General features: G+C 44.8%; 1 protein-coding gene across 3 annotated transcripts in view; it reads left to right on the forward strand.

The window, feature by feature from the left end:
• Positions 1-25,577, forward strand: part of LOC126457450 (transcription initiation protein SPT3 homolog) — a 114,544-nt gene that overhangs the window by 22,702 nt on the left and 66,265 nt on the right. For all 3 annotated transcript variants that reach the window (XM_050093730.1, XM_050093733.1, XM_050093732.1), the window contains exon 3: positions 24,977-25,190. In XM_050093730.1, the coding sequence (XP_049949687.1) occupies positions 24,977-25,190 (214 nt within the window). The remainder of the gene's footprint in view (positions 1-24,976; positions 25,191-25,577) is intronic.

Here is a 25,577-nt window from a genome sequence, read left to right on the forward strand (position 1 = left end):
GAAAGGTGGTAATTTGTTTTACTGGAGACAGCAAATGTGACATGACAAGAAACAATTTGTTGTAACAATGTTTGTAGCGAAAGCCTGATTTCACATATATTATAACAAAGACATTTTCTCCCCTATTCTGTGGTAATATAAAATGAGATGCCCTTCTTTGAACTCTTCTGGTGTCCTCTGTCAGTCCTTTGTGTTAAGAATACTGTGCAGTGCAGCTGTACTCCTGAAGAGATTGGACAAGCATAGTGCAGGCAGTCTCTGTAGTAGGTCTGTTTGTATCTGCAGAAGTGTACTGCCAACAAAATGCAGTCTTTGACTTGCCTTCCCCACATCATCTTCTGTGTGGTGGTTCTAGTAAAATTGTTTGTAATTGTAATCAGCCTTCCTGTGAACATGCTGTGCATTTTATCTTCATGTTGTTAGGATTTGACACTTGCTTTCTCGCTTTGTTATGAAACACCTTTTCCCACTGCTCTTTCATTGGCTACTTAACCAGTTGGCGATACGTTACTTTACATTCGTGTCATACCTCATAGTGAGTGCTTCTGATATTGTTCGTACTGATCCAGCTTCTTGTCCCTTCCATGTCCCTTTAGCAGTTTAATAAATTATTCTAATCCAAACTTTTAGCCTTTCCTTCAAACTGCTGAGAACAGCACTTTAAAAGAATGTGTAGATAATGATTAATGTGTAATCAATTGATAAAATTAAAGATTTTTCTTAATTGCACACAGACATAGAAATGAAACACAACAATGAAATAACTAATCCTGAAACCATTGTGACCAATTTAAAAAAAGAAACTGTACAGGTGTAGTCAAAGAATTGGTTTAAAAAAAACCAAAAACAAAATGTCAACCAGTAGACCAGAAAATCTGCACATATACGAAGTCAATATCCATTGGTACAGGCAGTAAAGATGATGTAAAAGCTCTCGGAGGATTAAAAATTATTATATAGTTGGCATTGACAATATTCCAACAGCAACTGTCATCAAGAAATGCGGACATACTATTTATGAACCACTGCCTCACCTCTGACTTTTCTTTCCTGGAGGTACGTTACAGAGTCTCTGAAAAATCTAAAAAATAATTCATGTTTTCAAAAAAGGAGACAAGGAGACCTGAGTAATTATTGGTCTACCACAGTGTCATCCTATTTAACATAGTTTTAGACAAATATTTGGGGCATTAAAAAATGATTGGCAGTAAAATTTTTTTGTGTTCATGGGAACCATGTGCTGAACAAATGGACACAGATTATGTTGCAGGTATTTCGTACTAGTGTCAATGCAATTTTGCCCTCATTGTGGCAGTTTCAATATTTGCAAGGTATTCCAGTGCCACTTATGGACAGCTGCATGAAGTTTGTTCTTGGTAGTGAACTTCTTACCCTGCATGACCTCTTTCATTACATTGAATAGGTTGTAATAGCTAGGAACCAGATCCAGTGAATGTGAAGAATGTGGCAGCACAGTAAACTCTAGTTCATGCAAGGTGGCAGTGGTCTGGTGACTGACATATGGTTGGTCATTGTAATTTTTGAGTAGAACCCTATGGCCCCATTTTCCGTGGTGGCGTTGTTCAATGCATTGGCAGGGCTGGAACAGTGATGTGCAGTACTGGTCACTGTTGAGGATTGTGTTGGGAGGGAGCCACTCCACCAGCAATGTCCCTTCTTGATCCCAGAATACAGTTGCCATATGTTTCTCTGCAACCTCTTGGGACTAGGGCTCCCAGTATGCTTCCACTACATAGAATGGCGTTTCTTTTCTAGGGATCGTGGATGAACCATGACTTGTCAGTGGTGACCAGGCACTCGAAGAACTCTGCTGAATCTGCAGTGTAGTGTTGCACCAACTGTTAGCGTATGTCCACATGCTTCTTTTTCTGGGTAGTGGTGAGGGAATGGAGCACCCATTGTGCACACACTGTCACCACTTTCAAATTGTCATGGATGATGGTATGGAGAGTTCCCCATGATAGACGTGTTGCCTTCATCAAATGTGATTCGCCTATGCCCTTTTATCAAAGTCATTGACATGCAGGGCATTGTTCGGTTTGTGTACAGTTGCTGAATGCCCAGGGCTTCTGCATTTTCCAGCAACAGATCCTACCACTGGAACACTGATATCCAACAAAACATGGACCTGCAACTTGATGCTGTTTCTCCACATATGGCTAATAACCTCTTGTGGATGTCTAAAGCAGTCACTCCTTCCCTCCAGAGAAATTGCATTGCCCGTCATTGCCCAAGTTTGTCTGCTTATACATTGTCTTATTGATGTCCACCAGCATATTTGCAAGGTGGAACAAGGGCTGCTTCAGTATGCCACCTGTGGTAAGCAACACCACCACCTGGTGGCAGTAGACAGTAGTATAGTCTATCTTCATGTATATGTCTACATCCACAGCAGACTGAAAGATTTATAGGTGGAGAGACGGTCAGTATTGAATGAATGAACTAAATAAAACTTCACAAACAGGCATTAATGCGGTTGTACGAGGTACGTCCAGAAAGAAAGTTCTGCTTGCCTCCAGAGGTGGCATGAGTAGTCAGATAGAAATGTGTATGCAGGAGTAAAGAGTAGGTATGTGGGAATAATTCAGTGTAGTTTGTCTTGTGAGAGCAGTGTGGTTACCACAGAGTGCTAGGATAAAGTGGCTGTTCTGATATTGTCTCCCGTCAACTGCAAGGTTTGTTCTGTTATCTGAGTTTTGCGTTCTCAGAAGCAATCTCCAGCAGAAATCAATCGCCAGTTGCACAACACACCTGGACATGACATAATGAGCAACAATATGGTCAGATGATGGTGCAGACAATTTGCTGAAGGGTGAACCAATATTCATGACATCAACTGTTGTAGTCGATTGTCCCTGGTGACATGAGAATTGATGGAAAGTGTACGGCAAGCAGTTTTGCAGAACCAACACTTCACAATTTCAGAACTGTCATGTCAATTCGCCCAGATGTCTTGCTCGCTGTTGCACGAAATTCTCCCCCAGTGGCTTGGTTTTCATAGAGTGTGTGCAAGATGAGTGCCAAGGCAACTGATGGATGAACACAAATCAAATGTCTGGGTGCAACATTGACATTCCTACAACGGTACGCAGAGAAAGATGAGTTTCTTGACCATGGTCAGTGAGGAAGAAACATAGATGTCACATGCCACACTAGGAAAAAAGAAAAAAAACAACAATCAGTGTATTGGCGGAACAGTGGTTCACCTGTTAGGACTAAACTCGAGCAGTTAATCTGTCAGAATAATCATTTGTGCTATCCTCTGGCATCAATGTGGGTCCTCCTGAACGAATTTTTACCACAGTGGGAGACCCTAAATGCTGATCAGTACTATCGGACATTGAAAAATCTGATGAGGGCGATCCATAAGGAGAGAAGTGGGATGTTAATAAGAGGCATTATGCTTGTGCATGACAATGTGTTGATTCAGTTTGGGTGCGAGATCTTAGACCATTCCCTCTACAGCCCCAACCCGCCCCAAGTGACTTTCGTCTCTTCCATCTCGTGAAGCATTTTCTGGCAGGAAAAAGTTTCCACAATTACAGTGAGGTACAGACTGAAGTGACATAATGGCTTCATATGTTGGCAGACTTCTACGACATGGGTGTAAAATTGATGAGCTGTTACAATGAACTCGTCTGCAATGGTGGTGACTACGTTTAGAAGCAGCCAGTGAATCTATGTAAATATTCCAATAAATATTACTTACTTAGTAAGTATCAGAACTTACTTTCTGGTTGCCCCTCGTAAATCATTTGGATACAAAACAAACCACTGCTGGCATATTAATAGATCTAGGTTTTTGACACAGTGGATCATAATATATTGCTGATAAAAATTGAATAGTATGGTTTCAGAGGACTTAAAAAAGATATTTATCAATGCGTGTTAGTAGCTAAAGGTCTGGATTTAATTATAATTTCATTTAAGAAAAAAAAGGATTGCATCTGTCCTAAGAAATTATTTCCAGAATGTCAGTCTGATGTACACAGGCAAGGAACTCAATTTAGTTACTGTGAATCAATGTAGAAGTTAAAAAGCTGAGCAATTTCTGACCCAAAAAGTTGAGCAAGGTGTGACCCAGGACAAAGTGCTGGGACATCTGATATTCTTCCTGTATGTAGATGCTCACAGAACTTCCTCAAAGGTAGCGACACAGCAGCAGTATAGAAGGCTGTGAAGTTTACTATTGAACGACTCTGAAACTGGACTGCAAACTATATAGTAACAATCATGATTACAAATACTGTTTCTATGAATTTTCACCACATACAAAACACACATCCCTCTCAACCACTTGTAACAGTAAATGAGTAACCTATAAAAACTAACACTGAATTTTGATTCCTGGTCCTGTTACAAAATGAACTGCAATGGAATGAACATACTTAATTCCATTTTATTTTATTGCAAGTTCCATTTATCCTGATTGCATTAGAGTCGCTAGAATAATAATTACGGACACGATTTTTTCACAAAATTTACATTAACAGATTCAGTAGGATACAATATGGTGTATGCTTGCTAATACTCGCACAACTAATGATACATCACAATACATGACATTCAGTAATGTATTTAATACAACAAGGCATCAGAATTAATATTTACACATGCACTATATGAGACACTCATCTTAGTAATATCTGAACACTTGAAAATCATACCTCTGACAATAAAAAAATAACTTATATTTATGCCCACTAAGTGGGACATCTCAGTTATTCAGTAACAATATACATGTCCACATTCTGTTATGATAAAAATGAATTCTTCAACAAGTATTCTTTCAAATTTGAATTGCTCTAGAATTTAGGCCTTTCAAGAGGAAGACTTTGGTATATCGAAGTTGCTGTTGTGGCCTTAGCTCAAAGATGCAACTTTTCATGTTACACTATCCTGTCTGAGCCTCTTCATCACCGAATAACTAATAGGACCTATATCCATCTGAGCATACTTACTGTATTTGTTTCTTGGTAACGCTCCACCCTTCCTCCCAATAATTGATGGTTCCTTGCTGTCTCAGAATGTGTCGTATCCTATCAATCAAACCTTTCTATTAGTCAGGTTCTGCCATAAATTTCTTTTTCCCTCAGTTCGACTGAGAATACTTTCTCAGTTATTTGATCCATTTATGTCATCTTCAGCATTCTTCTGTAGCACCACATTCAAAAAGACCCTCTGCGGGTCCAGGGGTTAGAATAGGCCCGAGGTATTCCTGTCTGTCGTGAGAGGTGACTAAAAGGAATCTCACATGTTTCAGCCTTTATGTGATGGTCCCCTGTTGGGTTTGACCTCCATTTTTCCAAATTTTCCTGAAGAGTGAGCCAGTTGCGAAAGGGTGCTTTACTTGGTGCATCGTCTTCATCATGCACGGAGACCCTTGCATCCTTTGTCAATGTAGATCTGCACTTCCGCTCATTTTCCAGTTGTTGGGTGAGGTCACCCTCCTGGGTGCGTTTCCCTCCATCCACTGTGCATTACCGTTTTCTGTGCTGACAACAATAATGGACCTGTTTGCTTGGTTGCACCTGATATCCAGCACGGTAGCCGGTCCATTGTGGTGGGGCTGCCATTTACCCGTTGGTTGTAGCCCCCTGACCATACAAGGATTGCTCTACTGATGCCTGCGCTGTTAACTTCCCACATATGCCAAGGTGTAGATGCCCATCACCCTGGGGCATTGGGACTCCTGGCAATGGCTGGCCTTTGCTGCAGCTGGGTGGCGCCTGTGGGGAGAGCTCGTGGTCAGAGGGGGTAGCATCATGGTGGGTGACACGCTATGAAGTGTACAAAGTCATCACTTGCTGGTGATCACGCACCAGCAGTTTAAGCATTCAGAGTCTCGGTGCAACACAAGGTAGTACAACCCTAAATCATTCCCCTCCCTGACCACACCATGGGAGGAACGCCAGGCTAAGGATGGCAGTGAACCTTACTTGCCCCTTTACTTCGTATGTATGAGGGCTGATGGGGACTCTTTTGTTTCAATGAAGTCTCCATTTTTTTTGTTGAGCATTTAGAAGACAAGTTTGGGGAGGTGGAGGGCTTGTCCAAAATGCAACCAGGATCAGTCTGGATAAAAACAGCATTCTCTGCCCAGTCACAGGCATTACTCGCTTGTGACACGCTGGGGATGTTTCCGTTACCATCACGCCGCATAAGAGCTTAAATATGATCCAGGGTGTTATATTCCACAGGGATCTGCTTTTGCAGTCTGACGAAAAGCCGTGTGAACTTAGAGCGCCGAGGTGTTCATTTTTTCTGGTGTGTCCATAGGGGCCTGAGGGATAACCAGGTTGCCACCAATGCCTTCATCTTAGCCTTTGATGGTGACACATTAGAAGGTCAAGGTGATGGTCTACCGCTGTGATGTCAAGCCATATATCCCTCTCCCGAAGTGGTGCTTTAAGTGCTGGAAGGTCAGCCATATGTCATCCTGCTGTACTTCCAGTGTCACATGTCGAGATTGTGAATGTCTTTCGCATCCCAATACTCCATGTGCCCCGCCTCCCATCTGGGTCAGCTGCGGAGAGCATCATTCCCCTTGCTCACCAGACTGCAGGATTTTACAGCAAGAAAGTAAAATCGTGCCGTATAAGACCCTGGACCGCCCGACCTACAGTGAGGCTAAGTGGAAATTTGAGCACCTCTGTCCTGTGGCTATGACATCCTCTTATGCTGCCCCTACGAGAATGGTTGTAGCCCCATCAGTTTCACAAATTCCAGTCGGCTTTCAGAGCCAGAAGACTACGCATGCCCCCTTGATTAGGGGGGGGGGGGGGGGGGCACTTCCCTCCCTGTTGCTCCCGCACCACCTACCTCGGGAGCACTGCCCCCCCCCCCCCCCCCTCTCCCCGCCCAACCATCGGGGACACCAGGAAGGGGTCCCTTCGGCCTTGGGCCACTTCCTTTCCAGTTTTCTGCTAGTGAGAAAGATGACACCTGCCAGTGGCTGAAGTGCCCAAAAGCAGCTGGTTATAGGGCTTCATGGTCATCCTCAGTCCCTGATACTGAACCAGTGAAGCCCTTCCAGCCAGAGAAACCCAAAAAGAAGACCCTGAAGACCAAGGGAATTGCGGTGGCACGCACACCACTGCTACCTACAAGCTCTACTTCAGAGGATGGGGTGGAGATTCTGGCCTCCGCTGAGGACCTAGATCTCGCCGGACCCTTAAACACAATAGATATAGACTGCTCAGGAAATGTCAGTGGCAGCAGGTGACCCTGAGGCGTAAACTGCCTCATTGAATGTTCCATGCCTTCCCAGCCTCATGATCATATTATCCTCCAGTGGCATTGTGGCAGTTTTTCCACAACCTGCTTGAGCTATGGCAATTGTTAAGCTTTACGCTTGCTTTCTGCGTGCCTGCTTCCCGTTAGTGCAGACTCCTGCCTTTGTGGCTACAGGGGATATTACAAGAACCATAGCGAATATCATAGTGTCAAGTGGAGTTTGCGTCTATATTCTGAACTCAGTATGTAGTGAGCCAGTGCTTCTTCAAACCCCTCTTGAAGTTGTGGCTGTCAGGATACAGACAATGCAGGAAATAACTGTCTGCAATGTATACCTTCCTCCAGATCGTGCAGTACCCCTGAACACATTGACTGCATTGATTGCTCAACTCCCTAAACCTTTCCAACTTTTGGGAGATTTTAATGCTCATAACCCCCTTTTGGGGGTGGCACCATGCTTATAGGCATAGGTGTCGAAACTTTACTGTCTCAGTTCGACCACAGCCTCTTAAATACTGGGGCCGCCGCACATTTCAGTGTGGCTCATGGTAGTTACTCGGCCATTGATTTATCACTTCACAGCCCAGGACTTCTCCCATCTATCCACTGGAGAGCACATAATAACCTGTGTGCTAGTGACCACTTCCCCATCTTCCTGTCACTCCCCTGGCGTCATGCCCACGAATGCCTACGCAGGTAAGGCTGTCACCGTTGAATCTTCCCCACGTGGTGCCGTCAGTGTTGTGTTTTAGCAGGTAATTACAATCATTTCTGCAGAAAAATACGATCCCTCATTCTTTGGAGTGCCCGCCCCCCCCCTCCCCCCCCCCCACGAAAGTCGGTACCTTGGTGGTTGCCGGAAGTCGCTGAGGCAATTAAAGAGCGTCAGTGAGCTCTGCAGCAACATAAGCGGCACCCTTCCCTAGAGCACCTAATAGCCTTTAAACGGCTCCACGCCCACTTTCGCCAGCTTATCAAAAGGTGGAAACAGGAGTGTTGGGAGAGGTCTGTCTCGACCATTGGGTGCCATACATCACCTTCCCAAGTCTGGATGAAGATCAGACGTGTTTTTGGATACCAGACCCCAACAGGTGTCCCTGGCGTTATCATCGATGGTGTGGTATTTACAGACGCAAACACGATTGCCGGGCACTTTGCTGAGCACTATGCTCAAGCCTCTGCATCGGAGAATTACCCCCCCGCCTTTCGCATTCTCAAACGGTGGATGGAAAGGGAAGTCTTCTCATTTACTATATGCCACAGTGAACCCTGTAACACCCCCTTTACAGAGTGGGGCCTCCTCAGCTACCTTGCACGTGGCTCCAACACAGCTCCTGGGCTGGATCGGATCCACAGTCAGATGATTAAACATCTCTCATCTGACTACAAGCGACATTTCCTCGTCATCTTCAACCGGATCTGGTGCAATTGCATCTTTCCTGGCAGGAGAGCACCATCATACCAGTGCTCAAACCTGGTGAAAATCCACTTGACATGGTTAGCTATCAGCCCATCAGCCTCACCGACGTTCTTTGTAAGCTGCTAGAATGTATGGTGTGTCGGTGGTTACGTTGGGTACTGGAGTCGTGTGGCCTACGGGCTCCGTGCCAGGGCAGTTTCCACCGGGGTCGCTCTACCACTGCTAATCTTGTGTCCCTCAAGTCTGCCATCTGAACAGCCTTTTCCAGACGCCAACACCTTGTTGACGTCTTTTTTGATTTATGAAAAACGTGTGCATCACCTGGTGACATCATATCCTTCCCACATTATACGAGTGGGGTCTCAGATGCATGCTCCTAATTTTTATCCAAAATTTCCTGTCGTTTCGTACTTTCCCTGTCCAAGTTCGTGCCTCCCATAGTTCCCCCCATATCCAGGAGAATTAGCTCACGCAGGGTCTGTATTGATTGTAACTTTATTTTTAGTGGCCATTAATGGTTTAGCAGCAGCTGTAGGACCATCGATCGCACCTTCTATCTACGCAGACGACTTCTGCATTTCGTATTGCCCCACCAGTACTGGTGTTGCTTAGCAGTGCCTACAGGGAGCCACCCACAAGGTACAGTCATGGGCTCTAGCCCACGGCTTCCAGTTTTCGGCCACAAATTTGTTTTTTATGCACTTCTGTCGATGTCATACCATTCATCCGGAACCAGAACTTTACCTTAATGGTGATCCACTCACTGTAGTGGAGACACATCGATTCTTAGGACTGGTTTTCGACGCTCAATTGACTCACCTTCATCAGGTTAAGCGGAAGTGCCCGGAGCACCTCAATGCCCTCCGCTGCCTGAGCAACACCAACTGGGGTGCAGATCGATCTACACTGCTGCAGTTCTACAGAGGCCATGTTCAATACCGCCTTTAATATAGAAGTGTCGTTTATGGTTTTGGCAGCGCCATAAGTGATGCGTTTACTCAACCCAGTGCACAAATGTGGCATTTGACTAGCGACATGAGCTTTTAGAATGAGTCCAGTGACCAGTGTCCTGGTAGAGGCTGGTTTCCCTCCTTTGAAGATTAGGCGTGCACAACTGTTTGCCAGTTACATTGTACATGTTCATAGTTCTCCTGCGCATCTGAATTACCGTCTCCTTTTCCCAGCTGTGGCGATTCATCTCCCGCATCAGTGGCCCAGGTCAGGGCTTAAAATTGCAGTTTGCATCCGATCCCTTCTATTCAAACTGGAGTACTTGCCTTTACCACCTATACTTGAAGTCCATTAACGTACTCCATAGTGTACACCTAGGCCACAGCCTCGCCTGGACCTAACACTTGGCCCTAAGGACTCGGTTAACCCCGTGGCTTTCTGCTGCCACTTTCTGTTGATTCTTGACATGTACTGAGGCCATGAAGTGGTTTACACCGATGGCTCAATGGCTGATGGTCACGTCAGCTTCACGTATGTCCATGGAGGACATATTGAACAGTATTCCTTGCCCGATAGCTGCAGTGTTTTCACTGCATGGCTGGTGGCTATATCTTGTGCTCTTGAGCACATCCATTCATGTGTTACGTGTGGCAAGGATGCCCATGAGGGTGCTTGTCCACCTCCATCCCCTCGTTGCATCAACTGTATGGGTGACCACGCTGCTTCCTCTCGAGATTGCCCCATTTTTAAAGACGAAAAGCTCATTCAGGAAATCAGAGTGAAGGAAAAGGTGTCGACCTTTGCTGCTCGAAAATTATTCGCCAGTCGACAGCCCACCGTGCCTCAGACAGGAAAATACAGCACTGTCCTTGCCTCTCCTCGGCCAACAAAGGAGGCGGCCACGCAGACTTGTGACCTTACCTTTAGTGTCACGGTCATCAGATCGGCCAGCGCAAAGATCGCCCGTTCAACCTCCCCACTTTCGCCTGCCCACTCTATGGCTCACCCTTCATCGGGTTCTGCTAAATCTCGAGCCCAAAAGTCAGTCACCAAGACTTCGAAAAAAAGAACATACTCGTGAAGATTTTTTACGTACCCCAACTTCACAACCATCGGTTCCTCCTTCATCTAAACATCATGTTTCCAAGAAGGCTAGTAAGAAACCCAGCTCATCTCCTTCTCCGCCAAGGCGTGTCTCATCTACAGCACCACTTGGCGGTAATCGCCCTCGGCCGTCTTCTGTGTCGCCGAGGTGCACTGCTGGCGGCCGATCAACCAGCCGATCGCTGGTGGCAGGAGCTGCTCCTGACCAACCTATGGATCAGGATCTTCTGCCTTTGGCTGACTGCCATTCCATGCTGTCGGTCACAAGCTCTGAGCAGTCGCTGAGTTGACGGCAACCTTGGTCACATTCCTCCATTTTCGGTTCACCCTATGTCCATTATCCACTGGAATATCCGCGGCCTTTGAGCCAATCGGGATGAATTGTCGATCCTCTTACGATCCTACTCGCCGGTCATCTTCTGTCTTCAGGAAACAAAGCTGCGTCCCCATGACCGCTTTGTTCTCCCCCATTTTCAGTCTGTCCGATTTGATCTTCCCTTTGTTGAAAGCACTCCAACACATGGAGGACTCACGATTCTTCTCCATGATACTCTCCATTATCACCCAATCCCCTTGAACACTTCCTCCCAAGCTGTCGCTGTCCGTGTTTCCCTTTCTGGACTTTTCACTTTGTACTGTATACATTCTATCGTCCACACCAATGGCACGAGCTGATATCCTTCATCTTCTTGGTCAGCTTCCACCCCCCTATTTGCTGGTTGGGTATTTCAATGCCCACCACCCGCTTTGGGGATCTCCACATCCTTGTCCACGTGGCTCACTATTGCTAGACGTCTTCCACCAAGCGGATCTAGTTTGCCTCAACACTGGGGTCCCTACATTTTTGTCTGCCTCCACGACAAATTTCTCTCATTTGGACCTTTCGGTCGGTACTGTTCCGCTAGCTCGGTGCTTCGAATGGTTCGCCCTTGATGATACACACTCGAATGACCACTTTCCATGTGTCCTTAGACTGCAGCCTCAACTGCCATATATGCGCCCGCGACGCTGGAATTTTGCCCAAGCCGATTGGACACTTTTTTCGTCTCTAGCGACATTCGATGACCATCAATTTCCTAGCGTCGACGATGAGGTCACACATATTACAGACATTATTCTTACAGCTGCGGAACGTTCAATACCACGCACCTCCACATTGCCCCAGTGCCCCCCAGTTCCTTGGTGAAACGAGGCATGCCGTGACGCAATATGTGAGCGTCAACGTGCTCTTCGCGTTTTCCGCCACCATCCTACTTTGACCAACTGTATCCGCTATAAGCAGTTCCGTGCACGATACCGTCGCGTCATCTGCGATAGCAAGAAGGCAAGCTGGAAATTCTTTACTATCTCATTTAACAACTTCACTCCCTCCTCGGAAGTTTGGTGTCGGATTCGACGGTTATCTGGCGCGCCTAGTTTCTCCCCAGTCTCCGGGCTCACTGTCGCGCATGATATGTTAGTGGACCCCGTTGCAATTTCTAACTCATTGGGTCAACATTTTGCTGAGATTTCGAGCTCTTCAAATTACCCGCCAGCGTTTCTCCCGAAGAAACGTGCAGCGGAAGTGCGACCTCTTGCTTTCTCCTCTCAAAATCGCGAAAGCTATAATACTGTTTTCTCCATGCGGGAACTCCAACATGCACTCTCTTCTTCTCGCTCCTCCGCCCCAGGACCGGATGGTATCCACATCCAAATGTTGCTGCATTTATCAACCCATAGTCTGTGTTACCTCCTTCGCCTTTATAATCGCATTTGGACCGACAGTACTTTTCCCAGATGGCGGGAAGCTATCGTCGTTCCTGTTCCGAAACCTGGAAAGGACAAACATCTCCCCTCTAGCTATCGCCCCATTTCTCTCATGAGTAGTGTATGTAAGGTTTTGGAGCGTATGGTGAATTGCCGTTTAGCTTGGTGGCTGGAGTCCCGCAGTCTTTTAACACCTGCCCAATGCGGTTTCCGAAAGCATCGTTCTGCAGTTGACCATCTTGTTGCTCTCTCCACGTATATCATGAACAACTTTCTCCGGAAACGCCAAACAGTAGCAATATTTTTTGATCTGGAGAGAGCATACGATACCTGTTGGAGGACAGGCATCCTCCGCACACTGTTCTCTTGGGGCTTTCGAGGTCGGCTGCCCCTTTTTCTTCGCGAATTTATGGCAGAGCGCACATTTAGAGTGCGGGTGAACACTACTCTCTCCCGTGCTTTCTCCCAAGAAAACGGGGTACCCCAGGGCTCCGTGCTAAGTGTTGTACTGTTTGCCATTGCCATAAATCCAATTATGGATTGTCTCCTTCCTGATGTCTCGGGCTCCCTCTTTGTGGACGATTTTGCGATCTACTACAGCTCTCAACGGACCAGCCTTCTTGAACGACGTCTTCAAGGATGTCTCTATTGCCTCCACTCTTGGAGCATCGAAACCAGCTTCCGTTTTTCTCCCAGTAAGACCGTTTGTGTTAACTTTTGGCGTCGTAAGGAGTTTCTTCCACCCTCCTTACATCTAGTACCTGTCAACCTTCCGTTTTTTGGATGTCACTAAATTCTTGGGTCTTACGTTTGACAGAAAACTGTGCTGTTCCTCCCACGTTTCCTATCTTTCGGCTCGCTGTCTGCGATCCCTCAACACCCTCCGTGTCCTGAATGGTACCTCCTGGGGAGCGGACCGAGTGGTCCTTCTCCGCCTCTGTCGCGCCTTAGTGCGCTCGAAATTGGACTATGGAAGCATAGTCTACTCCTCCGCTCGGCCGTCTATTCTTCGGCGTCTCAACTCTATCCACCACCGTGGATTACGTTTAGTGTCTGGCGCTTTTTACACCAGCCCTGTGGAAAGCCTTTATGCTGAGACTGCTGAACCTTCGCTGTCCGATCAACGAGCAGTCCTTCTGAGTCGTTGTGCTAGCCATCTGTCTTCCATGCCTGCTAATCCAGCCCATGACATTTTTTTCGACGCCTCCTTGGATGTAGGGTATGCAGGCTGCCCTTCCTCCCTACTACCACCGGGAGTCCGCTTCCGTCAACTGCTCTATTCTCTTTCCTTCCGCTTTCCTAAAACCTTCTTGACAACTTGGGGTACAGCACCGCCTTGGCTCTGTCCCCGGATCTGCCTGCTCCGTGACCTTTGTCGATTTCCCAAGGATGGTACCCTTTCACTTGTTTATCGTTGGGAATTTGCTGCTCTATGTGCGCAAATGAAGGAAGCCACATTTATTTACACTGATGGCTCGAAAACATCCTTAGGTGTAGGGAGTGCCTATATTGTGTGCGACACCCCGAATCGATTTCGGCTTCCCAACCAGTGTTCGGTGTATACTGCGGAGCTTTACGCTGTTCTCCAGGCTGTCCAATACATCCGCCGCCATCAGCGGATACAGTATGTTATCTGTTCAGATTCTCTCAGCTCTCTACTCAGTCTCCAAACTCTATACCCTGTCCACCCTCTGGTCCACCGGATTCAGGACTGTCTGCGCTTGCTCCACCTGGGGGGCGTCTCGGTGGCGTTCCTCTGGCTCCCAGGACACATTGGTAACTGTGGAAATGAGGCGGCCGATATAGCGGCCAGCTATTCGATCGATTCCCTTCGCTGATCTACGGAGTGTTTTATGTCGTCGTGTTGCTCTTTTATGGCACGCACATTGGTCGACACTCCCCAATAATAAATTGCGGGACGTGAAAGCTCTTCCCTGTGCTTGGACCTCTTCCTCCCGAACGCGTCGTCAGGAGGAGGTAATTTTAACTAGACTTCGGATAGGGCACTGTCTTTTTAGCCATCGACATCTTTTAAGCGGCGATCCTCCTCCACTCTGCCCCCACTGCTCTCAGCTGTGGACAGTAAGACACCTTTTAATTGAGTGCCCCTATTTTACTCCGTTACGCGCCCGTCTACAGCTGTCGCCTGATATATCATCCATTTTAGCAGATGACACACGCTCGGCCGATCGCGTTCTCGAGTTTATTAGTGCCAGTGATATGCAGTCATTTGAAGCTTTTTTTGGGGACAACCAACCCCTTTCTGTAGTGGATTTTTAAGCTTTCCTTCTGCTTTTAGTTTCTCCAATTTTTTGAGTTTCGTTCCCATAGCTGCTGGTTTCCATTTTCGTTTTTTACTGTTTCCTAAGTCACGGACCGGGCGCCAATGACCATAGCAGTTTTGCGCCCTAAAACCAAAACAAAAAAAAAAGTACACACAACAAACTGCATGTCATTAGGGAGGCTATGAATGTGTGGAAGCCTTCCATGCAGGCCTCTCACAGGGAATCAGTTGTCCTTTGCCGGCTCCACATTGGCCATACGTGGCTAACAAATGGTTGCCTTCTTCGTTGCGAGGACCCACCCCGGTGTCGCTGTGACTCACAAATGACAGTCGTCCGTTTCTTGCTGGACAGCCCACTTTCAGCTGCTCTGCGGTGAACTTTTGACTTTCTCGTTTGTTTTCTTCTCCCCCTTGTGCCATTGTTTTATTCGGAACAAGGGACCGATGACCAAGCAGTTTGGTCCCTTCCCCCCCTCTTTTAAACCAACCAACATTCAAAAAGCTTGTATTCTTTTCTTACCCAAACTGTCTGTTGTGCATGGTTTCCCTTCCATCCAGGCATCACTTTCAGAAAAGACTTGCTAGCACTTAAATTTGTATTAGAAGTTAACAAATTTCTGTTCTTCAGAAATGCTTTTCTTCCCATTTCCAGTCTACAGTTTACAACCTATCTACTTCAGTGATCGTTACTTATTTTACTGCTCAAATAGAAAAACACATCTACTGCTGTTAGTATCTCATTCCTTAAACTACTTGTCAGTATCTCTTGATTTAATTTGAATGTATCCTTTACTCTTATTTTGACTTTGTTGATATTCATCTTATATACTCTTTTTCAAGACATTGTCCATTCTATTCAGCTTCTCTCCCAAGTCCATTGCTGTCTCTGCAGAGTTGCTTTGTCATCAGCAAACCTTTTTATTTCATGTCTGTGAAATTTAAACCCTCCACCAAGTTTTGTGTTTCTTTCCTTGACCGCTTGCTTAGTGTACATGTTGAATCACATTGTGGGTTGGCTACAACGCTGTCTCACTCCCTTCTCAACCACAGCTTCCCTTCTATGCCCTTAGATTCTTATAACTGCAGTCCATTTTTTGTACAGGTTGTAAATAGCATTTTGCTCCCTGTATTTTACTCCTGCTACCTTCAGAATTTCAAAGAGTGTAAGAGGTGCTGCCCATAATAACTAAGACTTTCATTGTAAAAGTTAGAAAACTATATTTACATCATAATGTCCTCTGTCACCTCCCAAGTAGTCACCTTGGACATGTGTGCAACAATTCCAGCATTTTTCCCATGTTTGAAAGTACTCCTGGAAGTCCACAGGGTGAAGAGTGTTCAGGACCCATTGCAATTCCACTTGGATGTCTTCAGTTGAGACAAAACGACACCCTTTCAAACCAGTTTACATCTTCGGCGACCTGGTAGAAGTTTCACAGTGCTAGGTTGGGCAGGAGGGAGAATGGGTGCCATTGCCATGTTGTTTTTGACCAGGAATTCCTTCGCAACGTGCCAGGTGTGCATGGGTGCATTGTCATGGTGCACCAACCAGTCTTTCTTTTTTGACAGCTCTGATTGTTTGCTCTTAACATTTTTCCTCAGTCACCTCAAAACCTCACAGAAAAGCTGCCCATTGACAGCCCGACCATGTGAAACAAACTCCATGTGCACTAATCCCCAAACTTCGAAAAAATTATCAGCATTGGCTTCATGTCACTGTGAACTTTTTGACCGTTTTGCAGCCTTGGAGAAGATGATGATTTCCATTGTGGTGGTTGCTGCTTCATTTCATAACTGTGGACCCAAGCTTCATCATCTTTTATTACTCCGGATACAAATTTTTGAGTCCTGAATTCTTTGTTGCAGCCCAGTGCACGTCTGAATCTGAGGTTTTGTTGATCAGTGCTGTGAAGATGGACAAACTTTGCTGCAATTTCTCACATTCAGTTCATTGGCTAGAATTTGTTACATGTATAGTATGGCAGCCCAAGTGCATTATAAACATCATGAATTGTCTGCCTTCAGTCTTTGTGAATTAAATCGTGCACTTTCGTGGTCATTTCCAGTGCTGTGAATGTCTATGCTGGACCAGAATGTTTGTTTGCCTTTCATAGATTCTCAGCCTTTCTTGAACCAGTGAAATGTTCTTGCTTGATTCAGTACACTCACCAAATAACCCTGTCAGCATGTGGAGGGTTTCAGCTGCCGTTTCCTTCAGCTTGAAACGGAATTTGATGCCAATCTGTTACTCTTTCACATTATCCATTTCACAATTTGCGGAAGCACTGAAGCACATCCTGACATACACCACTACAACTCTCAACTGCGTGAACCAAAGATGATGCAACTCTGTGCCGCAGTAGCTAAGATGTGTACCTCGAGACGACATCTAACAGTGGACTGTCATACTGCTACTGGTTTTACTGCTACAATGAAATTCTTGGATGTTGTGGGTAGCACCTCATATTTCAATCAACGTTGTCAAAAGCTCTCTCAGAGTTAACAAATGCTTTAAATGTAGGTCTGAGTTTCTTTGACCTATCTTCTAAGACAAGTCATAGGGTGAGTAATGCATTGCATGTTTAGACTTTCTCTGGAACTCAAACTGATATTCCTCGAGGACGGCTTCTACCAAGTTTTCTATTCTTCTATAAATAATTTGTCAGTGTTTTGCAACTGGGACTTAGTAAGTTGATAGGTTGGTAGTATTCACACCCGTCAGTACCTGCTCTCTTTAGAATTTGAATTATCACTTTCTTCTTGAAGTTGGAGGGTATTTTGCCTCTCTCATAAATCTTAGTTTTTGTCATGGCTGGCTCTCCCAAAGATATCAGTAATTCTGATGGAATGTTGTCTACAGCAGGAGCCGTGTTCCTAATTACGTTTTACCATGATCTGTCAAATTCTTCTTGTAGTACCATATCTGCCATCTCATTTGTATGCATGTTCTCTTTGCTTTCGACAATATTGCCTTCAAATTCATTTCTCTTGTACAACCCCTCAATACAGGGTGTTACAGAAACGTACGGGCAAACTTTCAGGAAACATTCCTCACACACAAAGAAAGAAAATATGTTATGTGGACATGTGTCCGGAAACGCTTACTTTCCATGTTAGAGCTCAGTTTATTACTTCTCTTGAAATCACATTAATCATGGAATGGAAACACACAGCAACAGAACGTACCAGCGTGACTTCAAACACTTTGTTACAGGAAATGTTCAAAATGTCCTCCGTTAGCGAGGATACATGCATCCACCCTCTGTCGCATGGAATCCCTGATGCGCTGATGCAGCCCTGGAGAATGGCTTATTGTATCACAGCCGTCCACAATATGAGCACGAAGAGTCTCTACATTTGGTACCAGGGTTGCGTAGACAAGAGCTTTCAAATGCCCCCATAAATGAAAGTCAAGAGGGTTGAGGTCAGGAGAGCGTGGAGGCCATGGAATTGGTCCGCCTCTACCAATCCATTGGTCACCGAATCTGTTGTGGAGAAGCATACGAACACTTCGACTGAAATGTGCAGGAGCTCCGTCGTGCGTGAACCACATGTTGTGTCGTACTTGTAAAGGCACATGTTCTAGCAGCACAGGTAGAGTATCCCGTACGAAATCATAACGTGCTCCATTGAGCGTAGGTGGAAGAACATGGGACCCAATCAAGACATCACCAACAATGACTGCCCAAACGTTCACAGAAAATCTGTGCTGATGACGCGATTGCAGAATTGCCTGCGGATTCTCGTCAGCCCACACTTGTTGATTGTGAAAATTTACAATTTGATCGCTTTGGAATGAAGCCTCATCCGTAAAGAGAACATTTGCACTGAAAAAGATTGACACGTTGTAGGATGAACCATTTGCAGAAGTGTACCGGTGGAGGCCAATCAGCTGCTGATAGTGCCTGCACACGCTGTACATGGTACGTAAACAACTGGTTCTCCCGTAGCACTCTCCATACAGTGACGTGGTCAACGTTAACTTGTACAGCAGCAACTTCTATGACGCTGACATTAGGATTATCGTCAACTGCACGAAGAATTGCCTCATCCATTGCAGGTGTCCTCGTCATTCTACGTCTTCCCCAGTCGCGAGTCATAGGCTGGAATGTTCCGTGCTCCCTAAGACGCCGATCAATTTCTTCGAACGTCTTCCTGTCGGGACACCTTCGTTCTGGAAATCTGTCTCGATACAAACGTACCGTGCCATGGCTATTGCCCCGTGCTAATCCATACATCAAATGGGCATCTGCCAACTCCGCATTTGTAAACATTGCACTGACCTGTTAATGCTACGTACCAATTTGCTTGATGCTAGTACTGTAGAGCAATGAGTCGCATGTCAACACAAGCACCGAAGTCAAAATTACCTTCCTTCAATTGGGCCAACTGGCGGTGAATCGAGGAAGTACAGTACATACTGACGAAACTAAAATGAGCTCTAACATGGAAATTAAGTGTTTCCAGACACATGTCCACATAACATCTTTTCTTTATTTGTGTGTGAGGAATGTTTCCTGAAAGTTTGGCCGTACCTTTTTGCAACACCCTGTATACTTATTCTACCTTTTTTCACTTCTTTGCTCTTGATATTTGCACTGCGGCTTCTGTTTTCTCCAGAGGCCTCTTTAATTTTCCTGTTAGCCATACCTATCTTTCCCTTAGTTATATATGCATATATAGCCTTGCATTTTTCCTCTAACCTCTCCTGCTTAGCCATTTTGCTCTTTGTCAATCTCATTTTTTAGATGGTTATAATAGAGGGAAACATTCCACGTAGGAAATATATATCTAAAAACAAAGATGATGTCTGCTTGTGTCTGTATATGTGTGGATGGATATGTGTGTGTGCGAGTGTATACCCGTCCTTTTTTCCCCCTAAGGTAAGTCTTTCCGCTCCTGGGATTGGAATGGCTCCTTACCCTCTCCCTTAAAACCCACATCCTTTCGTCTTTTCCTCTCCTTCCCTCTTTCCTGATGAGGCAACAGTTTGTTGCGAAAGCTTGAATTTTGTGTGTATGTTTGTGTTTGTTTGTGTGTCTGTCGACGTGCCATCATTTTTTAGATGTCTATATTCCCCTTTGTCTGCTTCGTTTGCTGCATTTTTCTAATTTCTTTTTTCATCAATTTTATTTAATATATCCTCTGATATCCAAGAATTTTTATTAGATTTTTACACCTATTTTATTCTCAGCTACCTTCACTATTTCACCTCTCAAAGCTACCTATTTGTCTTCTACCATATTTCTTTCTCCTGTTTCAATTAACTGTTGCTTAATGCTTCCTCTGAAACTGTCAACAGCCTCTGGTTCTTTCAAATTATTCAAGTCCTCTCTAATTAATTTCCTACAATGTAGCGGTTTCTTCAGTTTTAATCTACGACTTATAACCAAAGAATTGTGCTTATAGTTCACGTCTGCTCCTGGAAGAGTCTTACAGTCTAAAATCTGGTTCCAGAATCTGCCTTACAATTGTATAATCAATCTGAAGGCTTCCACTTTCTCCAGGTATCTTCCATGTATACAACCTTCTTTCAGTATTCTTAAACCAAATGTTAGCAATGACTGTGCCAAATTCTACCAGGTGGCTTCCCCCCCCCCCCCCCCCCAATCCATATCCTCTTACTGTTATTACTTCTCGTCCTTTTCCTGTTATCGAATTGTGGTCCGTTACCACAATTGAATTTTCCTCTCCCATAACTAGCTGAATAATTTCTTTTATCTCACTATACATTCTTTCACTGTCATCATCTTTGGCACTAGATGGCACAAACTTGCACTCTGCTGTGGTGTCGGCTTCATGTCTATCTAATTATGCTGTTCATAGCAGCTTAATCACATTACTATTTTGTTATTCATTATTAGACCTACTCCTGTGTTACTTCTGTTTTATTTTGTATTTATAAACCTATACTCACCTGACAAGAAGTCGTGTTCCTCCTGCCACCAAACTTCACTGATTTCGACAATATCTATCTTCAATCTATCCATTTCCCTTTTTAAAGTTTCTAACCTACCTGCCTAATAAAGGAGTCTAACATTCCCCCTCCAACCCGTAGAATGACAGTTTTGTTTTTTCCTGATGAAGATATCCTCCTGAGTAGTCGCCCCCTGGAGATCCAAATGGAGGACTATTTTACCTCCAAATTATTTTATTCAAGAGGATGCCATCATTTAACCATGCAGTACAGCTGCATGCCTCAGGAAGAATAACAGTTACAAAAAAGTTTCCCTTACTTGTTGCTGTTCATAGTACCATCATAGCAAGTCCATGTTGACTGATGTTACAAGGCTAGATCAGGGAATCACCCAGACTGTTGCCCCTGCAGCTACTGAAAATGCTGCTACCCCTCTTCAGAAACATGTTTGTCTGGCCTCTCCATAGATAGCCTTACATTGTGGTTGCACCTACAGTAAGACTATCTGTATTGTTAGGGCATGCAAGCCACCTCATGTCAGCAGGGTCCATAGTTTGTCAAGGGGGGGGGGGGGTTGCTGTGTATCTCTAGTTACAGTGTTGAAAACTTTCATGCTTTTGCTATTGACTCCTTTCTGCACAAGGGTGAAGTTTGTCTGGTTGTTATATAAGGTTATTTTGACCTCGTATTGTGTTCATAATATTGGTTTGGAAAAGAGAGCAGTTTTTAGTAATGAAAACTATAAGGGAGAAGATATGCTGAGACATCATTGTAACAGCCTGTAGCTTCCAGAACAAATTTTGACAAGAGTGTGTCTGGGGAACACTCATAATGCATGTAATTCTCTTCTTTCTTTTCTGTAGTATACCTGTCCCCCATTTGTCAGTTGTTGCCTAAAGCTCCATTTGAAAGTTTCAACAATGTCTGCTTACTTACCTTTATCTAGACCCTGTCGTCCAAGTTTCTTACCTTTTTGCAGTATCTTTAGTTTTAATCTGTTGTTAATAATCAGTAAATTAGGGACAGAGTCCACATCTGCACCTGGAAATTTTTTGCAGTTTAAATCTGTTTCTGAAACTTGTGTCATACCATTATGTATTATATCTGAAACCTTCTAATGCTTCCAGGTGCCTTTCACAAGTAGAACTTCCTTTCATGCTTCTTAAACCAAGTTTTAGTTATGATTAAATAAAAGTTGAGTTAGAAGCAAAGGTACGTAATTTGAGTGGTCATAGTATTAGTGATTCTGAACAAAAAAATAGGCATAAACCCCATTGCATACGGTTTCTGAGATAGAACACATTTAATGTACATTGTTATGTATTTTCTTTATTAATCTGTGCCATTGTTTACAACATACCACAGTGTTGTAGAGAAAATTGAGAGGAACAACGTTATACAGGGCACTCAGGGTCTATCAAGCTGGGGAAACTACCTCATATTGGCCTACCAAAAACTTTCTAAGCTACAGCGCATGCCCGTAACACAAGACTTCCATTATAATTGTGCGCTCTACGTGCAGACTGTTAACCCTAGAGAAAAAATGAATAGGACCTTTCACGTAGCGAATTTAATGTAGTTTAATTTTGTGCTGCAACAAGTTTCCACTGGAGTTATTAAAGGAAAAGCTACAAAATCAAAGAATGGAAACTCCAGATAGGAAGCCATGTATCTCTTCCTACATTGTTGAAAAACCTGCAAAAGTTGTGTTAAATGTTTTCTATCTCTGAAAAGCCATTCGGAATAGAACATTTGACAACAGAAAGTTTTTTTGTTCAGAATCACCGATACTATCACACATCAAAGCATGTACCTTTCCTTCTGACTCACTGTGCTCTGTGCAAAATTCTACAAGGTGACTTCCCTTTCATTCCTTTTCCCAAGTCCATGTTTTTCTACAATCTCTTCGCAGGTGCAGATGTAGTAGACATTTAAACTTGTACTAATGTGGTAGATGTTGGCTTTGTATCTGTCTTAGCTACTGTAGTATTATCACTATACTGTACATAACAACTTACTCACTTTCCTATTCCCTTATTTATTATTAGGCATTCTTTTTCCACTTTCTTTTTTTCTTCTCTCCCCCCTCTCCCCCCTCTCCCCCCTCTCCCCCCTCTCCCCCCTCTCCCCCCTCTCCCCCCTCTCCCCCCTCTCCCCCCTCTCCCCCCTCTCCCCCCTCTCCCCCCTCTCCCCCCTCTCCCCCCTCTCCCCCCTCTCCCCCCTCTCCCCCCTCTCCCCCCTCTCCCCCCTCTCCCCCCTCTCCCCCCTCTCCCCCCTCTCCCCCCTCTCCCCCCTCTCCCCCCTCTCCCCCCTCTCCCCCCTCTCCCCCCTCTCCTCCCCTCTCCTCCCCTCTCCCCCCCTCTCCCCCCTCTCCCCCCTCTCCCCCCCTCCCCTCTCCCCCCCTCTCCTCCCCTCTCCTCCCCTCTCCCCCCTCTCCCCCCTCTCCCCCCTCTCCCCCCTCCCCTCTCCCCCTCTCCCCTCTCCCCCCCTCCCCTCTCCCCCCCTCCCCTCTCCCCTCCTCTCCCCCCCTCTCCCCCCCTCTCCCCCCCTCTCCCCCCCTCTCCCCCCCTCTCCCCCCCTCTCCCCCCCTCTCCCCCCCTCTCCCCCCCTCTCCCCCCCTCTCCCCCCCTCTCCCCCCCTCTCCCCCCCTCTCCCCTCCTCCTCCCCTCCCTCTCTCCCCTTTTTTTAGTAACCCAGTGCTGCCACACTTCACTATTTCACACCATATCAAACTAGCCATTTCTCTTTCTAAATTCTCAAACCCTCCTACAGGACTCTAACTTTCTGCACTAAGGTGCCAGTTCTGTTTCTCCTAGAAATCTGAATGTTTTCTTCTTGTTGTGGATACCCTTTCACTCCCTATATATTATCTCTGCTACTCTAGAATTTTGAAGAATCTATTTTATCTTTGGAGTATTTCAAGCAAGAGAATCCCATAATCCTGAGTCATACAGATATGCTGCTTATCCTCAGGAAGTATAACTGCTTTAGTTTCCCGTGTTTTCAACTGTTCACAGTACCAGCATAGCTATCATTCCAGCTGTTGCCTTGAAACTGCTGTGAAGGTTGCTGCCCCCTCTTCAGCAACCATAAGAGGGTAATTCCAAAAGTAAGGTCTCCTATTTTTTTATAAGTACATAGACCTGTTTATTTCTACAATGGTTTACATCAGTTTACAGCTTGAACATTTAGCTATTCTTCACCATTTCTGTTGATGCATTTTTGTAGACGCTGTGGCAGTTTTTGCATGTCCATGTCATACCAGCTCGCTGCCATGCTATTCAGAAATTTATGGACCTCGTCTTTCACCTTGTCATCAGAGCTGAATCGCTGGCACCACAATTAACGCTGACAGGTACTGTGAGACTCTGAGAAAAGTCAAACAGGCAATTCAGAACTGGAGAAGAGGAATGTTGAACCAAGGCATACACTTTCTCCATGACAACTCTCGTCCGCACATCGCTCAGCAAACCGTTGCTCTCCTGCAGCAGTTTCAGTGGAATGTAATCACCCACCCTATAGTCCTGACTTGGCGCCGAGTGACTACCACCTGTTCCCTAGGTTAAAAGAACATTTGGTCGGAAAGTGATTCAGCTTCGATGATGAGGTGAAAGAAGAGGACCATTACTTTCTGAATAGCATGGCGACGAGCTGTTATGACATGGGCATACAAAAGCTACCACAGCGTCTACAAAAATGGATCGTCAGAAATGGTGATTGTGTTGGAAAAATAACTTAATGTTCAAGCTATAAACTGATGTAAGCCCTTGTAGAAATAAACAGGTCTATATACTTACAAAAAAAAAAAAGGAGACCTTACTTTTGGGATTACCCTCTTATATTAGTCAAACATCTCCACAAGTATCCCTCTGATGTTGTTCCACCTGTGGTAAAACTGGCGACCTTTATCAAAGGTCCCCGGTTTGTAGGGTGAGGATGCATATTTGATGTCGTTTACATTATTGTCACACTTTTGAAACACACAACTAAAGAAAAGTTCAATGCTGTAACATTTATCGAGAAAGATGCCACAAGAATTATAATTTAATTAATTATAATTACTTTCAAAAGTGTAGAACAGAGGAGGACAGGAACAATTTTGGATAACAATTCAGTAAACTGTTGAAGAAATAAAGTAGTGAAATATTTACGTTGTCAGGAGACATTCAAGACATAGCACCAACGAAAGGTTTTGTCTCCCACCTTTTGCTTCTCCCCTGTTTTATCTAAGTTGTAGACGCCTATGCTAATGTGACTGTGAAATTATGATTTATGTTTTATAATGTTGTATTTACAGCTGTGAAGGATGCTAGAAGCATATTTAATGCAGAAGCCCTCAAAGCTGACCAACCTATTCAGAAATCATGCACTCTACAAAAGTGTTTAAAAGTATTGAGAAAGATTGATATTACTGGAGAACTGACAGACAGAAGGATTAAATTGTTTGATGAAGTCAAAAACAGGAGACGACTTCGTGCTGAACTTGTGTCTCGGTTATTAAATGAGAAGAGGTAGGACATGAAATGTTTCTATGCTTAATGGTAGGAGTATTATCTGCCAAGGGCCGCTTGTGCGCGCAAAAAGGTGCTACTTTTGTTTGTTTATTTAATCTGTATGATCTACCTTGTATTGGATTTATTACATACAGTTGAAATAAAATGTTACAGTAGATGCTGTATTCAGCTACCACAACTTTCACCAAATACTGTACATATATTCCATAACTGACACATAGAAGTAAATAAGAATTGTAATATTAATTTCCTTGAACTGTGTTTGATCAACCAAGAATGCCAATGAGAGATTAATGTACAGTATTGTTTGCAGATCTTGTCATATTCATAAAAGAAAGATAAGTCACATATTCTGTTATGCGGCTTAGTGTATAAATGCCAGAC

Source organism: Schistocerca serialis, chromosome 2, assembly GCF_023864345.2.
Source record: "Schistocerca serialis cubense isolate TAMUIC-IGC-003099 chromosome 2, iqSchSeri2.2, whole genome shotgun sequence".
Lineage (NCBI taxonomy): Eukaryota > Metazoa > Arthropoda > Insecta > Orthoptera > Acrididae > Schistocerca > Schistocerca serialis.